The sequence below is a fragment of the Malaclemys terrapin genome, chromosome 7, assembly GCF_027887155.1.
Source record: "Malaclemys terrapin pileata isolate rMalTer1 chromosome 7, rMalTer1.hap1, whole genome shotgun sequence".
Lineage (NCBI taxonomy): Eukaryota > Metazoa > Chordata > Testudines > Emydidae > Malaclemys > Malaclemys terrapin.
In genome coordinates this window covers 101,285,924-101,306,406 of record NC_071511.1, presented here as the reverse complement: position 1 = coordinate 101,306,406, position 20,483 = coordinate 101,285,924, and the positions used below count along the sequence as shown (strand labels likewise).

The following is a 20,483-nucleotide window of genomic DNA, read 5'->3' as shown; positions in this document are numbered from 1 at the left end:
GGCCAATTTCCCTGCACTTCTCATGCGGCTCAAGCTGGCCACTCCAAGTTGCTGCTCTGTGCAGCAGCTGCCTGAGGGAGCCTGGCTAGGGCAGCAGTGGGCCACCCCCCACCCAGGCCCAGCTGCCGTGGACAGGGGCCGAGCAAGCCAGAAACATGCCTGGAAAAGAGGGGGCTCCAGCTTGCTTGGCCTCTGTCCTCAGCAGCCAGGCCCAGGCAGGGGGTAGCCCACCACCGCTTCCCCAGCCAGACTCTCAGGCAGCTCCTACGCTGCACAGGACAGTGACCCAGCATGGCTGGCATGAGAAGCTGCTGGTCCCAACCTTCCACTCCCTGCTCGGACCTGGCTGCCAGGGACAGGGGCCAAGCGTGCTTGGGGGGCAGGCACAGCGAAAGGACAGAACCCCTCCCTCCCCCCAGCAGGCCAATCTAGGGGGACACTGGACCCCTCATGCTCCCCTACACGTCACCTCTGCCTTATACAACCTCTCTGCCCGTTTGGTCCCAGCCTGAAGGGAGTGTTCCCCCCGGCCTGGCATTAGCAGTGCTTAATTGGTCATGAAAGAGGTACGGGGCTCAAGCCACAGCTGTAGTTTCATAACTGACACAGCAAGTGCAGAGGTGCCGGGGCTCAGAACTGCCAAGCCCCGAGATGTTGGTGCTCAGAACGGGCACAAATTAAGCACTGGGTGATACCCTGGCTGCCACCCCACTCCAGCCTGTCCCCCTCCTGCTGCAGGATCCCCCCAGTCCCAGCTAAGCAGGTTTCTAGTTGGCGAGCGGTTACAGCTCAAGTTGGATAAACTGCCCCTCCTCAAGCTGTGTCCCTGGGGGCCAGCAAGCCACCCACCTCAGCCAGCCCCAGCCTAGCAGGCCACCCCCCTCAGCCAGCCTATGTCCTCTAGGTCCCACCACGCCCTCGCCAGATCCTCCTCCCCCGTGTATCCCCCGCCGTCACAGCTCGGGCCCGGCTCCGCCTGCTTCCTGCCCCGCCCGGCGCTCCCAGCTCCCCCTCCCGGAGGAAGGCAGACGGATGACGTCACCGGATCAGGCCGACCGGCAATGGGCGCCATTTTGAAACCCCCAAACCTCCAGCGGCTGCAGCTGTGTGCGGCGGCGGCGGCTCTGACCCGGTCCCGGCCGGCGCCTCCCCCTCGTGGGTCCCGCAGCCCCCCGCCCCACACACACTGCGCGACATGGCAGGTGAGCGAGACGCACGCAGCGCCGCGGCCGTCAGCTGGGGAGGCCTGGGCCTGGCCTAGGGTCGGGGCCGGGTGGAGGGCGCTCTGCCTTCCGAACAGGGGCGGGCAGCCAGTCAGGCCTGGGCAGGCAGCGCGGATCCGGGGCACGGGAGGCTGAGCGGGCTCGGTGGGGCTGGCTGGGTTGTTCGGGGCCGAGCCGGACCGCGTGTGGGCCTTGGGTAGAGGGGCAGGGCCGAGCCGGTGCTGGGTGGGGGTTGAGCCGGGCCGGCCAGTACGGAGCCGGGCCGGGTACTGAGGAGCCTGGCCAGGGTTGGTGGGGGGAGCTGGGGCCGGGTTAGGGGTCAGGTGCCCTCGGCCGGGTTGGGGTTGCCCGCGCCGCTCGCCCTCACCGCGCTCTGTCTCCGCAGGGGTGGCAGGAGGTGGCGGAGGAGGAGGTGGTAACGACTTCCAGTGGTGCTTCTCCCAGGTGAAGGGGGCTATCGACGAGGACGTGGCGGAAGGTAAGAAGGGGGGTCCGGGCGCTGCGGCCCGCGGTTGAGCAGGGATAGCCGTGTCCTAGGGGTCCCCATTCGGGGGTGTCCGTGACTCCCAGGCCCGCATTCACTTTAATCCATCCCGGCCCCCGCCTTAGACCCAGACACCAACACCTATTTTTGTCTAACGTGTCGCGCCTACCGACTCGTGCGGGGAGCCGGTGCTGGTGCTGCAATTCTCCTGCCCCAGTGTGAATCCTGGAGGATGGGGTGTGTGTGTGTGTGGGGGGGAGAAGGATGCGATGACTAAGCTAGTGCCTGTGCTTTTCAGAACGGCTTGCTCTCACAAGATAGCATAACAGAGAAGGTGGCTTCCTCCTCTTCTTCATTTATAATCACCAGGGAGATGAGGTATTGACAGTGATAATTTTTTTTTTTTTTTTTTTAAAGAAAGGTAGTCAGACATGTCAAGTTTTTGCCTTCTGCAGAGAGGGAGGCTCCTTCATTAGGGATGAATTTCAAAAGCAGTGTTTAGAATTTCCCTGTGGCAATCAAGGATTTTATTCATACCTGCTGACATTTGAAAGTTATAAATAAGGACATTTGGGTAGGAAATAAGTACCTTTTTAAGTGCAATTGAAATACGTTAGACTTGTAGAGCATTTTGGAATAAGAATGGTAAAACGATAAACATTTTGCTTTAAAAAGTCCATCCCTTCTAAAACAACAAGGAGTCTGGTGGCACCTTAAAGACTAAGGTCTGGTCTATACTACCCGCCTGAATCGGCGGGTAGAAATCGACCTCTTGGGGATCGATTTATCGCGTCCCGTAGGGACGCGACAATCGATCCCCAAATCGGCGCTCTAACTCCACCAGCGGAGGTGGTAGTAAGCGCCGCCGACAAAAAGCGGCAGAAGTCGATTTTGCCGCCGTCCTCACAACGGGGTAAGTTGGCTGCAATATGTCGAATTCAGCTACGCTATTCACGTAGCTGAATTTGCGTATCTTAAATCGACTCCCCGCTGTAGTGTAGATGGTACCCTAACAGATTTATTTGGGCATAAGCTTTCGTGGGTAAAAACCTCACTTCTTCGGATGCATCCGAAGAAGTGAGGTTTTTACCCACAAAAGCTTATGCCCAAATAAATCTGTTAGTCTTTAAGGTGCCACCAGACTCCTTGTTGTTTTTGTAGATACAGACTAACACGGCTACCCCCTGATACTTGACATCCCTTCTAAATAATCAAGATTGATGTGTATAGTGTTGCTATATGAGTTTCAATAAGTTACAGTCTCTGTTTTTAAAAGATCTTCTATTGTCCCAGTTTGAGATACATGCTTGTAAAGAGGATGTCATATGCTGCCTCATGTATTTGAGTTTCTACTACATTAAAAAATAAATAAATAAAAAAAACCCACACGTACTTTACCTACTTATGTGCATTGTTCTTGATTCTGGAATTACTTTTGAATGTATTTTTCCCATGGGTAGTTTGTTTCATCCATATTATTTTTCACTGCAAAAATATTATGAGGCCGTTTTAGTTTTCATGTTACTTTTGTTTTGGAGAAACAGCATTGCCTCCAAAATATCTGGCATGTGAAGAGACTCAATTTATTGGAGCAGATAATATTCAGACTAGAGATGGGTGTATGCCTCAGCTGATTATTTCTACACTTGTAACACACTCTAAAGTTGTGAATTTATGTAAATTAATTATATTAATAGGTTTTCAGGCATTCCTAGAACACTGTCTTTTTGTTTGTGTAAACCTCTTGTCCATGAAAAAGCTTAAAGAGCCGCCCCTGCTTATATTTTAAGAATCAATCCAGTTTTGGCAAAATATTTACTATGATAAAATTATGTTTCAGTCACTGATTACCAGGACATTTGTATATAATCAGAAGCTTTCTCCTTTCTAAATAGCGAATAAGTTTTACTACCTCATTCAGGGATTTTGTAACATCAGAATTCAATGTGGAAGAAATGTATATTATCAAAGATCCAATGCACATTATTACAGGATGTATTGACAAGTTAGAAAGACATCCCTTGGCATAGTCTGATAGGAAAAACTGTATAGCTATAACTTATAAAACTTGTAACAATGTACTTTCCAACTATGGGCCTGATTTTAAGTACCTAGTAAATCAACAGGAGTTCTGCCTAAGTGAAACAGAAGCACCTGTTGTGGCCTCATTCACTTTAGCATCATAAACGACATTAAATCTGGCAGCGATCTTGGCTCAAGGTGGCAGAAAGTCTACCCAAAAATGGCCTCTAGTATTGCAAGGCTCACATAACTGCTGGCCAATGCAATCTGAAAGTAGACAGTACTTCCATTAGAAGGGGTACAGCCAGGGTTACTAGATAATGTGCTGAATCAGCACATTATTTCTAAGCAACCTCCACCAACAGATCTCCTATTTAACACATCACCATAGTAAAATTGCGCTTCCATTGTGGATCCCTAGGAGGATGATGGTGGTGTTTGTTACCCTATAATATGAGTGAATCCCCCTTATGTGCAGCGGGCCTCTTTGTTGGCATGGGAAGTGAGGTACGTGCCCTACTTAACCCCATTCCTTCAAGTGTGCATTGAGACCAATATTTGTAAAAGTTTACCCATGTGGTGTTGTGGCTCTTAGCATTTCTCTTTAGTCTTTTGTCTGAGCTTTAAAATCTTATCCATTTGTTCATAGTAAAATTTGAGTAAACTGAAGGCATTAGCTGGATCTTTTATTTCTAAGTGTTTTTGAAGAGTGTCTTAAATAATTTTTATATGAAAAGCATGGACTTCAGATGAGGGGCATTTCATTAGCTCTATATCAAAGTACATTTTAAAAATCATTTTTTGTTTTTTAGCCTTATTGCCCCCCCCCCCCCCCCCCGCCGCCAGTATAAATCAAAATCTTGTAGACTCATTTGCTTGTGATGCTGCTTAATGCTTTACCTTTAGCTTAACTTGACACCTGTAAGTAGTCCCATTGATATGAAAGCGCATGTGTTTTACAGGATTGAAACCTTAGTTATATTTATAATTTGCTACACTTGAAATACTGTTAGCCTTTGCCATTTGTGAGAGTTCTTTCTCTCACCTTTTGTCTTTAAACAGGAATATTTATAATCACATTTAAAAAAAATAACTGGTCCCCCAGTCCTTCTTTGGGCTCTGCTATTGTGCATCTCTTTGTCCTTGTAGCATTCACTGAAGTCTGAGAGTCTGCACCTATAGTGAGCGTTGCAGTATTTGATCCTAGGTGTTGGAGTTGGGCCTTGATTACTGAATTGTAGTGTCTAATATCAGTCTTTTTTGCCAAACTGTCCATATAAACTGATTTGATGGGGCGCTATCAGCTCGCAATATAGTCACGATGGTATACGCTACTAACTGCAAATCTCCTGTCACTTTTTTGGTCTTACAAATACATTTTTTTAACTGTCTTTATCTTTTGCTCTGTGGAAAAAGATGTAAGTGGGGGGAACTAACTCTACAAAGAAATCTGAAAATGACAGTACACAAAGTGGTGTCAGATCCATAAAATACACAAATGGAGAGTTTTTTCTTTATAAACTTTTAATTAAGTACTCATGTTCAGTTTGCAACTATTGAGGAAGTTAAAAGTGTGCTTTTAGTTTTAAAGTTAAAGGTATTTCTTTAACGTAAAAGATCATGTTCAGCATCCGTTTCTGGTATGATGCTGTTTTAATGAAAATACTATTCTGAGTGGTGTGAGATATAATCTGTTAGGATTGTTACTATGTGCTGATACAGGTAAGCTCTATCTGAAATGTACATTTTCAAAACTTTTTTAACCTATTTGATTAATATAGAAAAGTGAAGTTTGCTTGCTTTCTGATGCTATTCTTGTGCTGAACAGCTATTATAAATTTATAGTGAATCTTTTTTGCCGAGATTGATATAGAATTGTTTTTATATGTATGTCTTTAAACAAATGGAAGTGCACTCTTTTAGGATATCAGTAATGGCTCTAAACTGGTCATGTAAAATGATGATGCTTGTTAGATTTATTGCATATAGAAGGATGTAGTTTTCAAAGTAGGCGAGTTTGAGAACAGCTGAAGAATGGTATTGGGGAAAGAAATTTGATAATACCAAGCAAGTGTTTCAGTTACTTAACAAAGTTAGACTTCTTAAAAGTGGATTGTTTAAATCTCAATTGTAGTTTCCTTATTTCAGGGAAATATTTTGCCTAAAGCCTCCATGTTGATAATCCCAGATTTCACAGGCAAAGATAGCTCTGGGATTGCCTAACTTTGTTTAAAGTTACTTTCTAAATGTTTCTAAATACTTTCAGTTTTAATGTTTTGTCAGCACAATTAGAACTGTGATTGATGGATCTTAATACTTTCTCTAATTTGCCCTATTTGATCAATAGAAGATAGCTGTTTTTCAGCAGACATAATACTAAATTAATTCTTTAAAACAAACAAGAAAGCAACAAAAGTGGTCTAATCACAGTAATTCCCCTTCAGATAAATTTGCCCAGTACTCTTGGAAGAGTCTTATCCCATTGTGTATATCAGCATACTGATATGCTTGGATCCTTGAGATCAAACGGTATGACCATATTCCTTTGAGCTTGTCTATGCTACAGAATTAAGTCAACTTAACTTAAGTCGGCATACAGCCACTGCAATAATTAAAGAAGTGGTTCATGTCCATACTTGCTTCTTCTGTGGGTGGTGCTCTTCCACTGACTGAAGTGGGGCATTGTGGGACACTAACAACTGGATCCTGGCAGCCCTGGGGCTGACGGCTTCAGCTGTATGCAGGGGGCTCACAACTGCCTCCCCCACCCCATGCTGTCAGGCAGATGCTGGGCTCACAGTGAGCCAGGATGGGGTTTCACAGCAGGGAGCCTACCAGCAATGAAATTAACGTTCTTGTCAGTTTCACGGCTGCTGTTAGCCAGAGCAAAATGTAAACTATCTGCTTACAGCCTGAGCTGGAGACAAAATGAGAAATAATAATGGCAGTGAAACTGACAAGACTGTCAATTTCACTGCTGGTGAGCTCTCTGCTGTGAAATTGAGCTCTGGCAACTTGGTCAGTCCTGGGGCTCCCATTGTGGGCCCTGCTTGCAGGGTTGACAGCCTAGTGTCCTCCTGGTGAGGGATTTGACAGGGAAGGAGAGTCTGACCCTGACCAGGCTCTCCTTCACACTTAGTCCCTCACCAGGAAGCGGCAACAGGACTCTGGGATGTCAGCACTGGGCAGGGGGAAGTCTGGGAGCCCACATCCAGCTGTCAGCACTGGCGTGGGGGGAGGGCTCACAGCGGAAGACAAAAAAACAATATAAGTAACACACTGTGTACATAGACACTGCATTGCTCTAACTACATCAACATAAACACTGTGCCTCCTGGTGGAGTTACTATGTTGCTATAATGGACCAGTACTTAAGCAGAAGCACCATTGTAGTGTAGACACACATAATTAGGTTGACCTAATGTTGACCTAACTCTGTAGTGTAGACCAAGCATTAGTCACTTTCAAATCGGGTTAGTGGAGTACTATGGATAATTTTAAAATTTATCTAGCTGTCACTACAGACTTCTTTACTGTTTTAATTTCAGGGGTGACAAGTCAGGGCGCTGCTTAAATATTGGAAGGAACCTAAGATCCTTATCAGACTGACATCTTGAGATTTTTTTTTTTTTAGGCTTCCCAGGGTTGTTAACTGTCATAAATGTTTTTCTTGAAAGCATTGTGTGTTGGTATTTGGACTGTGTTAAAAATGCTGTCTTCTGTAATCAAATACGAACTATATATATTTTGCTATTTATACTTGAAGTGCTTTCTAACAGTGTGATTGCTTCACAAAACAAGTGCTACTTTTAAGAATTTATGTAGCTTGAATTTCTATCGTATTTTAAGCTTTATTTGGACTTTGGTGTATCTTGATCCTTCTTTGAAATAAAGGGATGAGTTTAGGCCCCAGTCCCGCAGATGTCTGCATGTTGGTGTTGCGCATTCTAGCAAGTGTCCCATTTTGGTAACCTATTTGGATACCTCTGAGGGGAATCCAACCCCCTGTCTGCTGGATCCCTGGGGTATTTCAAGCTTCTGCAGGCTGAGTGGAGTCCAGACACTGCCCTAATCTTGGGGTCCCTGGGCAAACACTATCTGACATATACTCTCCCTTCCCCCTCACGCCCCCCGGAGTTTTGGAACCCAATTTCTAGCCGCCTAGCGCCTCTGGGCACGGCACTGACCCTTCAGACTCCCCACTACTTAAACACATCCCTCTCCCAGAACTCCACCCAAAAGTGTGAAGTTTTTGGTTTATAGTTTAACTCTCAGTGACATGTAATAGTTGTGAAGCATATACAGAGTGTGTATGTGTGGGTATAGCATTATACTTTTATGCTGTCTTATCTTTAATCGTGTAAAGCACAGGAGAGTACAGGTAGTACAAAATAAACCTCCTAAATGTAGTGTTCCTCAGTAGCTCACCCTTCCCTTGGGAGTACTTGGGGGAATCATCTGTGTTCTGTCAGGACAGGCAGGTGCAGTCCTCTGCTGCCTTACCAAACCTATCCCTTGAGCAGTCTCTCTCATCTTAATCTGATCAAAATGGCTCTCCTTCACTCTGTTTCCCTTGTGAATTCATGTATAGACTCCTGCTGGGGCTGCCAGCTTCTTTTGTCTGCTCCTGGTAACTTATCATTACATTCCAAAGCTTTTGCTGCCCATAGACAAAAAGAGGAAGTGCCCAGCTAGAGCAAACCCATTGTCCTAAGGTGTCATGCTTTGAATTGACCATCTTTGAGTGCTCATCACTCAGTTGTCTCTGGCCTGGCAGAGACATGACACAACCTGTTAACTCACGATGGATCCACATACATATAGGCTTTCTATGCCACTGAAATTTCATGATGCAATTTCATAATATCATCCACAGTTCAGAACTGGTTCAGACAGAAGCCCCAGCTCGTCACAGCTTTACCAAGCTACAAACTCCATTTTGAAGTTGCAGTCCTTTGTCTTCTGTTGTCTTTTTGCCTCCATGTTGGACCAAGATTCCAACGGAGTAGAGGTACAGGGCTGATAATAGAAGGTCAATAAATCTGAAATGTTCTCCCATTGAAATGGAATAGCTCTAAACAATAGACTAGTTAATCAGGGGAGAGGTCACCTGGAAGGAATTTGATCACCTGAGGAGGCTGAGCAGGATGTCACCTGACAAAGGGGGCTAAAAGTTACAAAAAGGTAGGAGCTCTTTATGTGGCCACTTTTTTTTCAGCTTAGGATAAGGAAGAAGCAACCCAGCATGTAGCAGCTTGCAGCCCAGCATGTAGTGGCTTGATGAGGCTAGAGACTCTGCTTGTGTAACTTCCAGGGAAAGTGTGAGCTCACAAGATGCTTTGCATTTAGGATTTTCATTGTTTTTCTAAATGATCTGTAATGTCTTGTGTTTTATCTGTTAAGTAAAAGAGCAGTGGTGACTTCTGAGGCTGTGTCACAGTCATGCCGCTAAAATGCGCGCAGTGTTGTTGCTGTTTGTCAGCAGGAGAGAGCTCTCCCGCCAACAAAGCACTGTCACCGGCGCTTTTCATTGGTAAAACTTTTGTCGTTTGGGGGCATGTTTTTTTCACCCACCTGAAGGACAAAAGTTTTACTGACGAAAGTCCAGTGTAAACAAAGATTAAATAAAGTGTCTGTGCATTATTTGCAACAATTACTGTACTGCCTCAGGAGAGAGTTAAACTGAAAGCCAGAAGACTCTCTCACCTTTTGGTAGAACTCTGGGGGAGGGTGAGTTTAAGCAACAGGGAGTCTGAGAATAGGGGCTAGGCAGCTGTGTGGGTTCCAACTCTCATGGGGGAGGGGGAGCATTAGACAGAGCATCTGTACCTTGAGGATGTGCCTAAGAACCCAAGGATAGGGCCATTGGTTGGCCTCTGTTCAGTCTCTGTAAGCTTAAAACAGATGACAACCCAGCAGCTGGGTCCATTTCAGCAGTTCTATAATGTGTGACCACTGAAAGCTACTGCCCTCTGTCGCCCAACTCAGCTCCTATAAAGCAAAAATATTTGGTTATCACCTTGAAAAAGAGACTGGCAGAGAGGTAGGTCTTGTAAAGACCATGAGTCACATGGACTTGTTTATATAATAAAATTTGCCCATTTATACGGGTACAGTGTAATTACCAAGTGGCCCCATTCTCATTCCAGAATAAAATTGCCTTCAGTGTAGTTAATGTTGCTTGGGAAGGGTTTAAGCTAAAGTGGGGGGGAAAAAAAGCCACTTTTCTACTGGAATAATTGTGTCCACATGGGGACATTACATTAGTATAAATATATTTGTGTAATTAGAAAAACCTTTTCATATCAACAAACTGCTTGTATTAAGCCAGGGGTAGGCAACCTATGGCATGCATGCCAAAGGCGGCATGCGAGCTGATTCTCAGGGACACTCACACTGCTCGGGTCCTGGCCACCGTTCTGGCGAGCTCTGCATTTTAATTTAATTTTAAATGAAGTTGCTTAAACATTTTAAAAATCTTACATACTTTACATACAACATAGTTTAGTTATATATTATAGACTTATAGAAAGAGACCTTTTAAAAACGTTAAAATGTATTACTGGCATGCAAAACCTTAAATTAGAGTGAATAAATGAAGACTCGGCACATCACTTCTGAAAGGTTGCTGACCCCTGTATTTAGCTCTGTACCAGCTGGATTTTGTAATAATTAAGTGTTCATTTAAACAACTTTGCCAGTAGTACAGTTGAAATAACTTGAGAATAATTTAAGTGAATTAAATGCTCTTTTAGTAGATTTAGATTATTGACATAGTTCCAGTAGTTAGAAAATATGTCCAGAGAATACTATAACGAGTTCCTTTTGAAAATAGAGGCTTGCCTCCTGGATGCATAATCCTGTATATTTACCTTCTCCTGCTTCTTGCCCCCTTGTGTGTCTCTGTTTCTGTGGCAAGGGTCCCCAAACTGTGAGGCACATCCCCCGAGGGTGGCACAGAGGAACGTTTGGGGAGAGGCGCGGCCCAGCCCCCACAAGAAGACAGGGAGGGAGTGCCATCAGGCCCCACCCGTGGCCCTGCTCCCAGCCGCGGCCTCCCCCACAGTTTGATTGCAACTCCTCTCCCAGCCCAGCCTCGGCCCCTGGCTGTGGCTCCACTCCTGGCCCCTGAAACGCCCCTAGCTGTGGCCCCAGCCTCATCCCCCCTTACCGCTGTCCATCCACCCACCCCTGTGAGCCATGGCCCCGATCCCGAGGTGGGGGGGCATGACCATGAAAAGTTGGGGATCGCTGTTGGGATCTGTGGGATAGAGTGGCACACTATGGAGGGGGTGAAAGTGAAGGTATTTCCCTCCTCATGGCTGAACTCCAGCAACTGCTGTTTTTCCCTTCCTGTGGTGTTGATCATGTCCTCAGCCCTTTCCCTCTCTCCTTTTTCTTCTTGTAGCTAACAAATCTAGGAAAGCAGATGTATTTTAACATGTTAAAATCCTAATGAAGTTGGACAGGATTGGATCCCAAAACAATCCAAGACTCATTAATTTTGCTTAACTAAAACTTTTTGAAAAGATCTAACTATATGCAATTTTAAAGGGACAGTAGTAGGCAAGTTTTGCGATACAAGAAGACAAACATTAGACAACAATCCAATTCAAATCAGAATATATTTTAAATGACATGTAATTCCAAAAGATTTTGATTTTTTTTTGCATACTTTACAGAAACATTCTCCTATGCCAGGGGTCGGCAACCTGCAGCACGTGTGCCAAAGGTGGCACACCAGCCGATTTTTTTGATGGCACGCGGTGGCGGGTTGAGCAGCTCGGCCCGCCGCTGCTCTGGGGTTTCCGCCGCCGGCTCCTGCCAGCTGGGCTCCCACCGCCGGTCCCACTCAGTACCTGCTGCTGGACTGGGTGAAGGAACCCCAGGTCGGCAGCGGGCTGAGACCCCGGCTGGCAGGAGCCGGAGCCCCAGAGCAGCAGCGGGCTGAGCCGCTCAGTCACTGCTCTGGGGTCCAGCTGCTGACCCCTTGCCAGCCGGGGTCTCTGCTGCAGCCCCACTCGCCTTGCTTCTGGTTGGAGTTCCAGCACAGGCCCCTTGCCAGACAGGGTCCAGGTCTCCGGCCCTGCTCAGCCCTACTAGCCGCCAGCTCCACTCTCCTCAGCTGCCGATTTGGGTTTCCAGCTGCTGACCTCCTGCCAGCTGTTTAACAACTGATCACTCAGAAACCTGTGCGCAGCTTAAAGTACTGTATCCAAATACGTGCCAGACAAATACGTGCCAGAAAACTCAGCAAGGAAAAGCAAGGGTAAGGATCACACTAAACTGATAAGATCTGCATTTTAATTTAATTTTAAATAAAGCTTCTGAAACATTTTGAAACCTTGTTTACTTTACATATAATAATAGTTTGGTTATATAATATATAGACTTATAGAGACCTTCTAAAAAACGTTAAAATGTATTACTGGCACACGAAGCCTTAAATTAGAGTGTATAAATGAAGACTCGGCACACCACTTCTGAAAGGTTCCCGACCCCTATCCTATGCCTTTACAGTAAATATGGCGGTCTTCAGGTCAAAACAATTATACAGACCAAAGCAAACAGACAAAAATATGACTTTAATAATGGAATCTGTTTGTGACCTTAACTATGGAAAAGCTATTCTCCCTCTACGGTATCTTAAGTTATACATGTAGTTAGCAGACCACCTACATTGAAAGGAGATGAGGGGGATGTCATCAGGGGATTAATAGTCCTGAATTGCTCTACGTTATGTTCCAAATTTTGTTCTTGACAGTTTGAGCTGAAAGAGCCAAAGAACACTTAGATGTAGTTAGCTATAACAGTCCCTTTCCTAATTCTTGTGATCCTCCAATATTTTTGTGTTTGTTCTGTATAGCAGTAACATCGTTAAAACTTCTTATGTAGGCTTAAATAAGAAAGCTCTAGATTTTGGAAAAAATAAATAGAAGTGTTCTGAAACATTGTTAGAGTGACAGGCTAGAGAAGCAGAAGAAGTTAAGTGACCTTTTCCAAACTGGAAGTTGCAGTGGTAACTCCACCGTGCTCTGTGCAGCTCCCTCAGCTCCATGGCAACAACAGAACAGTAAAGTAATCTTGTGTACTCTTCTGTACGCCATTTGGCTTCCTTCTCCAAAACTTACTTTCTTGTATGTACTGTCAGCAATTTACAATATTTGTCCCAGCACACCCCGCCCCCCGTGCACACCCAAAAATCATTCTAGTGGCTGCACCTCCCACATGGCCTCATTAGTTTTCCAGTAGTGACACAATAAAGGAGTGCTCCAGTGGAAAAGCCCATACTTTCATAGTCTCCAGCAGTCAATCCAAATGGCTACTGTAGTTGTAAGATGATTCAAATGTCCGTTTGACCTTGTTTACCTCTGCCACCATTGAACTTTGTCACTAACTCCACTTTTTTTGTTACCTTATACTATTATGCCACCTCTAGTTCTCTACCTCTCCATATCGAACATATCTTTAATACACCCAGCATGTTTTGGGGGGTTCTGTATAAAATCCAGACTGCATTGTTCAGTGGACAGAGCACTGGACAGGGAGTCAGCAGAGAAGTTTGGGTTCTAATGCTGGCTCTGCCACCAATCTGCTATGTGAGCTTGCCTAATTTACTTCACCACTTTGTACCTCTGTTTCCCTGCCACCCTTTGTTTTGCCTACTAAAATTTTAAAGTGTTTGGGACAGGGACTGTATCCTACTTATAAAGTGCCTGGCGTAATGGGAACCCAATCTCAGTGTTGCTGTAATGCAAATAGTAAATAATAAACCTATGTTAAGCACGTGACATCAGTTACTCATAGGCATTAAACAAAATAAGTCTCTATGAAAAACACCTATAATGATTGTCTCCCAAAGTTTCAGCAATGCCAATTTCTGCTTTTTGTTTTAATGTTTTTTGAGAGAATGAGTCAGTGAGTACTCTGGTAGTTAGAATTGGAGGATTGAATAGATGTTAGGCGTTTTTTCTAAAAATGTTTTTTTCCTTCGATTTAAAGGTTATCAGTAATAGCTTAAGAGAAGGATTAATTTCAGTTTCTGTTCAGAGGCAGTTTACCAGTTTCCACTAGTAAAAATGGTCTCACTTGTATAGCTTTCAAATTTTACAGTAGTAGTGTGCTTATTTATACAGTGATGATAGTCTGTAACTTAAAGGCTGGACATTTAAATTTGAAATAAATTCTTGAAAATATCCTAAATCTATAGATTTTTATGCATCAAATTTGGATTGCCTCCACAACTTTCTTTAATCACTTGCTCATTCATTCTGATTTTTCGCAATTTTTCAGTTTCTCATTGTGTACGCACACACCTATTTTTTCATATATCTGAATATGTATGATGGGGTTATAATATTTTTATCTCAGTTTGTGTCAGCTTCAAGGAGCTCAGGATTGTCAAAACTATTTTTGAATTAGATCATTCTATTCAGTGCCAATAAAAACCTTTGACACACTCTTCTGTATTCAGAATATTCCATATGTATTGCAGAAAATTTATTTTAGGAAATGTGTTTTAGAACTTTAATGTGAGAGGCAAAGTATTGTCATGGATCAGAAACTGACTGAGATAGGAAATAGTTGGGGGGAACGGGCACTTTTTATCATGGACAGGTTTCAACAGGGTGCCACAACATTATATGGTGAGACTAATGTTTAATTTATTAAAATTATCTAGAAAAGGAGATGATCAGTGAGGTGGCAAACTTGCAGATGACACAATTATCTAGTCAAGACTGGAGAAGACCTTAAGGAACCTCAGAGGGCTCTTAATCAAGTTAATTGAAGGGGCAACACAGTGGCAGATGAAATTCAGGATTGATAAAATGTAGCATGATGTGCACAGCAGAGAGTAATTGGAACTACTAATACACTTTATTGGGTTCTAAACTAGCAATAAACCAGGGAAAAGAGCTAGGCATCCTTTTGGACAAAAGTGAAGGCCTCTGAATGTTCAGCAGTGGGGTTTTTTTATTATTATTTTTTAAGGCAAATTGATAGAGTGCATAAGGAATGAATGGAAGTTTAATACTGAAAATACTGTAGTGCTATTCTATGACAATTGTATTCCTTTATCTGGAATAATGTGTTTTGTTCTGGTCACTCCAATTCAAAACTGATGTTACAGAATTGGAGGGGGTTCAGAGGCAGATAATAAAAATGTTTAAAAGTATAGGTGAACTCATAAGTGATTAAAAAGATTGGGATTCTTTATGTTGAAAGGAGACAAATTTCAGGGGACATAAATACAAAATAATAGTATAGAGACAGTTGAGAGGAATGTCTGTTTGTGTCATCAGAGCAAGAGGTTATTCAAAAGAATGAAAGGTGGCAAATTCAAAACTGATAAGAAAATATTTTTTTTATTCAAGGCTCAATTAGACCGTGAAACTCATTGCCCCAGAATATCACTAAGGCCAGAAACTTAGCAAGATTCAAAACAAGATTAGATATTTATCTGGGTAGCAAAAATATCCAGAATTGGTGCAATAAATGCAAAAATAAAAAAAAATTGAGAGGATATAAATATCATGTTTTAGATTGTAACCCTCAATTGTTGGAGATTAGCTTAGAAGGAAACTTCCCCAGAGGGCAGGTTATTTCATATCTGCTTTCCCCGGGGTTGCAGGGTTTGAGCTCCAGTTCGAGCTCAAACATCTACACTGCAATTTTATAGCTCCACAGCCTAAGCCCCGCAAGCCCAAGTCAATTGACACAGGCCAGCTGTCGGTGTTTGCAGCATAGACGTACCTTTGTGGGCTTAGCTTGCTACCTTGTTCTATTCAGCATAGAGCATACTGTTGCCACTCAGCAATAAGATATAATAATAAGATATACATGCACAAAAGTATTGGCTTTAGTTTTGGATAGTAATGCTGTTAGTTAGATAGGATTGTTTTGCTGTCATATTACCAAAGTGGAATAGTTGTCTTCCTCTTTATTGTGTTCAGTTTCTAGGTCTTGAAATTACTTGGCTCTGTTTACACATTATAATGCTATTTTGTCTCTATTTTATGTTTACAGCTGATATTATTTCAACAGTTGAATTTAATTACTCTGGAGATCTTCTTGCAACAGGAGACAAGGGTGGCAGAGTGGTTATATTTCAAAGGGAACAAGAGGTCAGTGACTTCAAAAACAATGAAGTGTGCCTACCGAAGCGGCTCTTGAGGTTTTTCATTTATTAACATGCATGATATTGGTGCAGCATTTGATATCACCAACTTTAAATGTTCCCATGTTGTTTTCTAGTCCATGATATTTCTTTAGAAAATCGGAAATTGTCCCAATGTCTTTATTGAACTCAATGCTGTATTTGAAGCAATGGCCATTCCAAGTATTTCTGTTTAGCCTGTACAATCACAATTATTCTGCATCACAGTTATCCTTGCATCTGATGAAGTGAGTATTCATCCACGAAAGCTTATGCTCCAATACATCTGTTAGTACTCTATAAGGTGTCACAGGACTCTTAAGTCAATTATTCTGCAGATTGCCATGGGACCTACTGTTTAACTTAAAGCTCAGGGTCAGAGTGACAAAAGATAAATTGTAGTCTCTTTTAGAAATATTTTAACTGCCTTCAGAAAGAAGGCATGGACAGCTCACCTGCTAGGAGGGAAGCAGAGGGTGCTTGAAAATTGAAGCATCAGCAGCTTGCTGTGTTCTAGGAGCAGCAGACTCAAAGATAGCAGAGGCAGCAGCTTCCCAATCAACCCCAAAAATGTGTGACAACCTGACAGGGCAGAGCATAGAGAAGGCCTTCTCCAAAAATCGTTTGGCAGATAATGTCATTGAGATGGTAGGCACCAGTTAAAATTTTCCTGTGTTACTCAGTGTGGGCTGGCATTTGTATATATACACTTCATATTTGCATATTGTTTGTACCATAATCTTCACAATAGAAGGAAAAAAACACAGAAAAATTCTATATCCTCAATCTTGATAAATACAGATGGTGACATTTAAAAGGGGCATAGTCCAGTTTATTACAACATACAAATGGTGTACATTGGGATATTGCACTATGAGCTCATGGAATGTAAAGAACACAGATTTACTACCTGATCCTTACACAACCAAATACTTGGATTACCATTGCTTTGCCATATCTGTAAAAGAAATCTTTATACAGTTCTTGCTACCAAGTGGAATGTTCACTTTCTTTCAACTTTTTTCTGCCTCCGAAGAGCATTTTTATACCTTGCTTTGAAAGCCTGAGGAAAATCCTGTCTCTGAGCCCTCAAGTATGCGTACATTTATATCTACATTATAGAGTTGTACATAAAAACTACGTTAAAAGAATGTTCACTTTGTAAAGTCAAGCACTCAGAAGTTAGGAATTACCAGAATTAAGGTGGCCCATGGAACCTTAAGTTTTACCGCTTCTGTGTATGCATTTTGACAGTCTTTAATTCAAGATCTCATACTATTTTTACAGAACCCTGCCTCATTAAGGGTATGGGATGGGCAGTGCTCAGTTAATGGGTAGTCAATATTTCATTTTAGCCTCATTGTTCAATATATGGACCCATGACTTATTTACTGCATACAATTCAAATCCTACTCTGCATACAGAATTATTAATTTCCTCATGAGCTTGTCTATGGCACTCATCACATAGAAAACTAAGACAAAAGCACCATATAACCCGTGGGTGAACACTTTTTCACAAAACAATCACTGCATTATCTGACCTCTGTCCTCATTCTCAAGGGAAACCTGCACAACACCTTCAAAAGGCTAGCCTTGGAGCTTGAATTCATAACTTTACTAGACAAAACTAAAAATCACAGACTTAATAAAAACACTGGATTTATGATTTATTACAATGATCTGTAATCCACTTTTACCTTCCCTTTTTTGTTTTATGACTTCAGAGGTTAACTGGCCACCTTGAACAGTCTCTTACAATATGTGTTAACTACTTAGACTAAACAATCTGTTCCACCTTGTATTTAGCTGCAACAATCAGAGTACCTTTCCCAGACCTGAAGAGCAGCTCTGTGTGGCCCAAAAGGTTGTCTTTCACAAACAGAAGTTGGTCCAATTAAATATATTACCTCACCCACCTTGTCTCTCTAGTACATGATCAGGTAGTTTAAGACAGGATTATAATGCATATACATAATGGAGATTTCCAGGATAATCTCACTTTTGAGTGCTTGATTTTGCAACCTTAATGTTTATTTAACATGACTATTTGTGTGTAATTTGCTTTTCTTAAGAACCCACGAAAACTAAAGAAATTTCATCAAGTGGAGCCATATTGACTTCTCACATGTTCCAACCTTTCTGATGAATCATGTGGGAATATAGAATTGTAGGGGATTGGTCACATTTAAAGCTGACTGGGTGGTATTCACACTAGGTCCTCCGAGGTTGTGCAACCCACAAAGAAATTATCAATATAAGCCAACTTTTTTTTTTTTTCTTTTCTCGCATCAGTTATGGGAGGTATACTTCAGACCACTTTTGGTCCCTCAAGTGTGTCCTTCAGGTAATAGGCTTGAATTCCTTCACCTCTCTCAAGGATGGAAACAGATGTTCCAACCACTCTGGGACTGGATCTCTGGGTGGTAGCCCCGTTTCCCAACTATTATTACATGACAAGACCAACTGCATCTGGCACTGTAAGCTCTTTTCCTCTGAGGGCCTGTGACTAGCATCTTATTAAAGTGATTCAAAAAGTGCTTCTCAGAAACCTCTGTTGTGTGTTCACACTGTCAGCTGCCTGCGCAATAGCGTGTTTACGCTTGCGGGACTTGCAGTGGTATTTGGAGTGGTGCACTCTGGGCAGCTATCCCACAAAGCATCTCTTCCTTTTCTGTCGCTAAGAGTTGAGGGAAGGCGGAGGGGGTTGTGGGGCATCCTGGATCCTGTCCCAATGCCCTGTGAGGCATTGCTTTGCATCCCAGCAATCCCTTGCTTTCATCCACATTTGGCACCATCTTTCAACGGTTTGTGTACTGCGAGCTCTGCCTCTTTGGTCTGCAGGAATGGATCCCACACTGTGGCCCAGTATGCTGCTCGCTCTGACTAACATGTCACAAGTGGCAGTGGAGTTATTCCTTAAACTACAAAGGCAAGAGGAGTGCGACATTGATCTCATCGTGCGGAGTAGCTACGACACGAGATTGCTTGTGGCATTCACAGAGATGCTGATCACAGTAGAACGCTGTTTTTGAGCTCAGGAAACAAGCACTGAGTGGTGGGATCAAATCGTCATGCACATCTGGGATGACGAGTAGTGTCTGCAGAACTTTCAGATGAGGAAAGCCACATTCATGGGACTGTGTGATGAGCTCACCCCAGCCCTGCGGTGCAAGAACACAAGAATGAGAGCTGCTCTGCCATTGGAGAAGTGTGGCGATTGAACTGTGGAAGCTGGCTACTCCAGACTGCTACCGATAGGTCGCTAACTAGTTCAGAGTGGGAAAGTTGACTGTTGGACTCATGTTGATGGAAATGTGCAGGGCCGTTAATCGCATCCTGCTTTGAAAGACTGTGGATCTGGGCAATGTGCATGACATTGTGGATGGCTTTGCACAAATGGGCTTCCCTAGCTGCGGAGGGGCGATAGCTGGCAGGCATATTCAAATTCTGGCACCAGACCACCTAGCCACCGAGCACATCAATCGGAAGGGGTATTTCTCAATGGTTCTCCAGGTGCTTGTGGATCACTGTGTGTGGGCATTTCACGGACATTAATGCAGGCTGGTCCGGAGAGGTGCATGACGCACACGTCTTTCGGAACACAGGCCTGTTCAGGAAGCTGCAAGCAGGGACTTTCTTCTCGGACCAGAAGATCACTGTAGGGGAAGTCAAAATGCCCATTGTTATCCTGGGAGACTCTGCCTACCCCTTAATGCCATAGCTTATGAAGCCATACATGGGGCACCTTGACAGCAGCAAAGAGCAGTTCGCAACAGGCTGAGCAAGTGCAGAATGACTGTTGAATGTGCTTTTGGCCGTTTAATGGCCCGCGGGCACTGCCTATATGGGAGGCTGGACCTGGCCGCTGACAATATTCCTATACTTATAGCTGCATGCTGTACACTCCATAATATTTGTGACGGGAAGGGTGAAAGCTTCACTCAAGGCTGGACTGCTGAGGCTCAGCCCCTGAAGGCTGAATTTGAACAGCCAGAGACAAGGGCTATCAGAGGGGTGCAGTGCGGGGCCATAAGGATCAGGGATACCTTGAGGCAGAAATTTGAAGCTGAAAGCCACTAATATTTGTTGTTGTGTTCAGAAGTGCAGTGCTTATAATGCTAAGAGGTGATTGTCATTGGTGCAGATGATGCACTATGAAGGTTTAAGAAAGTTGCCTGCTGCTTTTCAGGGCTCTATTTGCTTTCAGTTAATAGAATAAAGATTACTTTCAAACCAACACAATTATTTAAAAAAACAACTGGAGGAGAGAGACAAACAAACAAAAAAACCCACATCTGCACTGAGGGGGAAGGGAGGGTCCCAGGAGGAGGTGGGGTCCTGGGACAGTTAGATTTGTGTATGTCCAGGTATCATATTCAGCCGGCTCCTTTGGAGAACAGTGCAGCGGGTACTGTACTTCAGCAGGGCTAAACTGCAGAGGGACGGGTGTTGAGTACAGTGGGTACTGGGAGTCCGCAGTGCTGGACTATGACGGGAGGAGTGGAATGCTGTGGATACAGACTGGAGCCAGGAGGTTGATAAGGGTGTGTTGGTGGTGTCTGGGACGGGATGAATGGGAAAGAGTTTTGGCTAGA

At 43.8% G+C, this 20,483-nt stretch overlaps 1 protein-coding gene across 1 annotated transcript in view; it reads left to right on the top strand.

The window, feature by feature from the left end:
* Positions 1-1,062: 1,062 nt before the first annotated feature.
* Positions 1,063-20,483, top strand: part of PPP2R2D (protein phosphatase 2 regulatory subunit Bdelta) — a 38,820-nt gene continuing 19,399 nt past the window's right edge. The window contains exons 1-3 of the mRNA XM_054033966.1: positions 1,063-1,202; positions 1,609-1,701; positions 15,757-15,854. Of these exons, the coding sequence (XP_053889941.1) occupies positions 1,196-1,202; positions 1,609-1,701; positions 15,757-15,854 (198 nt within the window). The 5' untranslated portion in view covers positions 1,063-1,195. The remainder of the gene's footprint in view (positions 1,203-1,608; positions 1,702-15,756; positions 15,855-20,483) is intronic.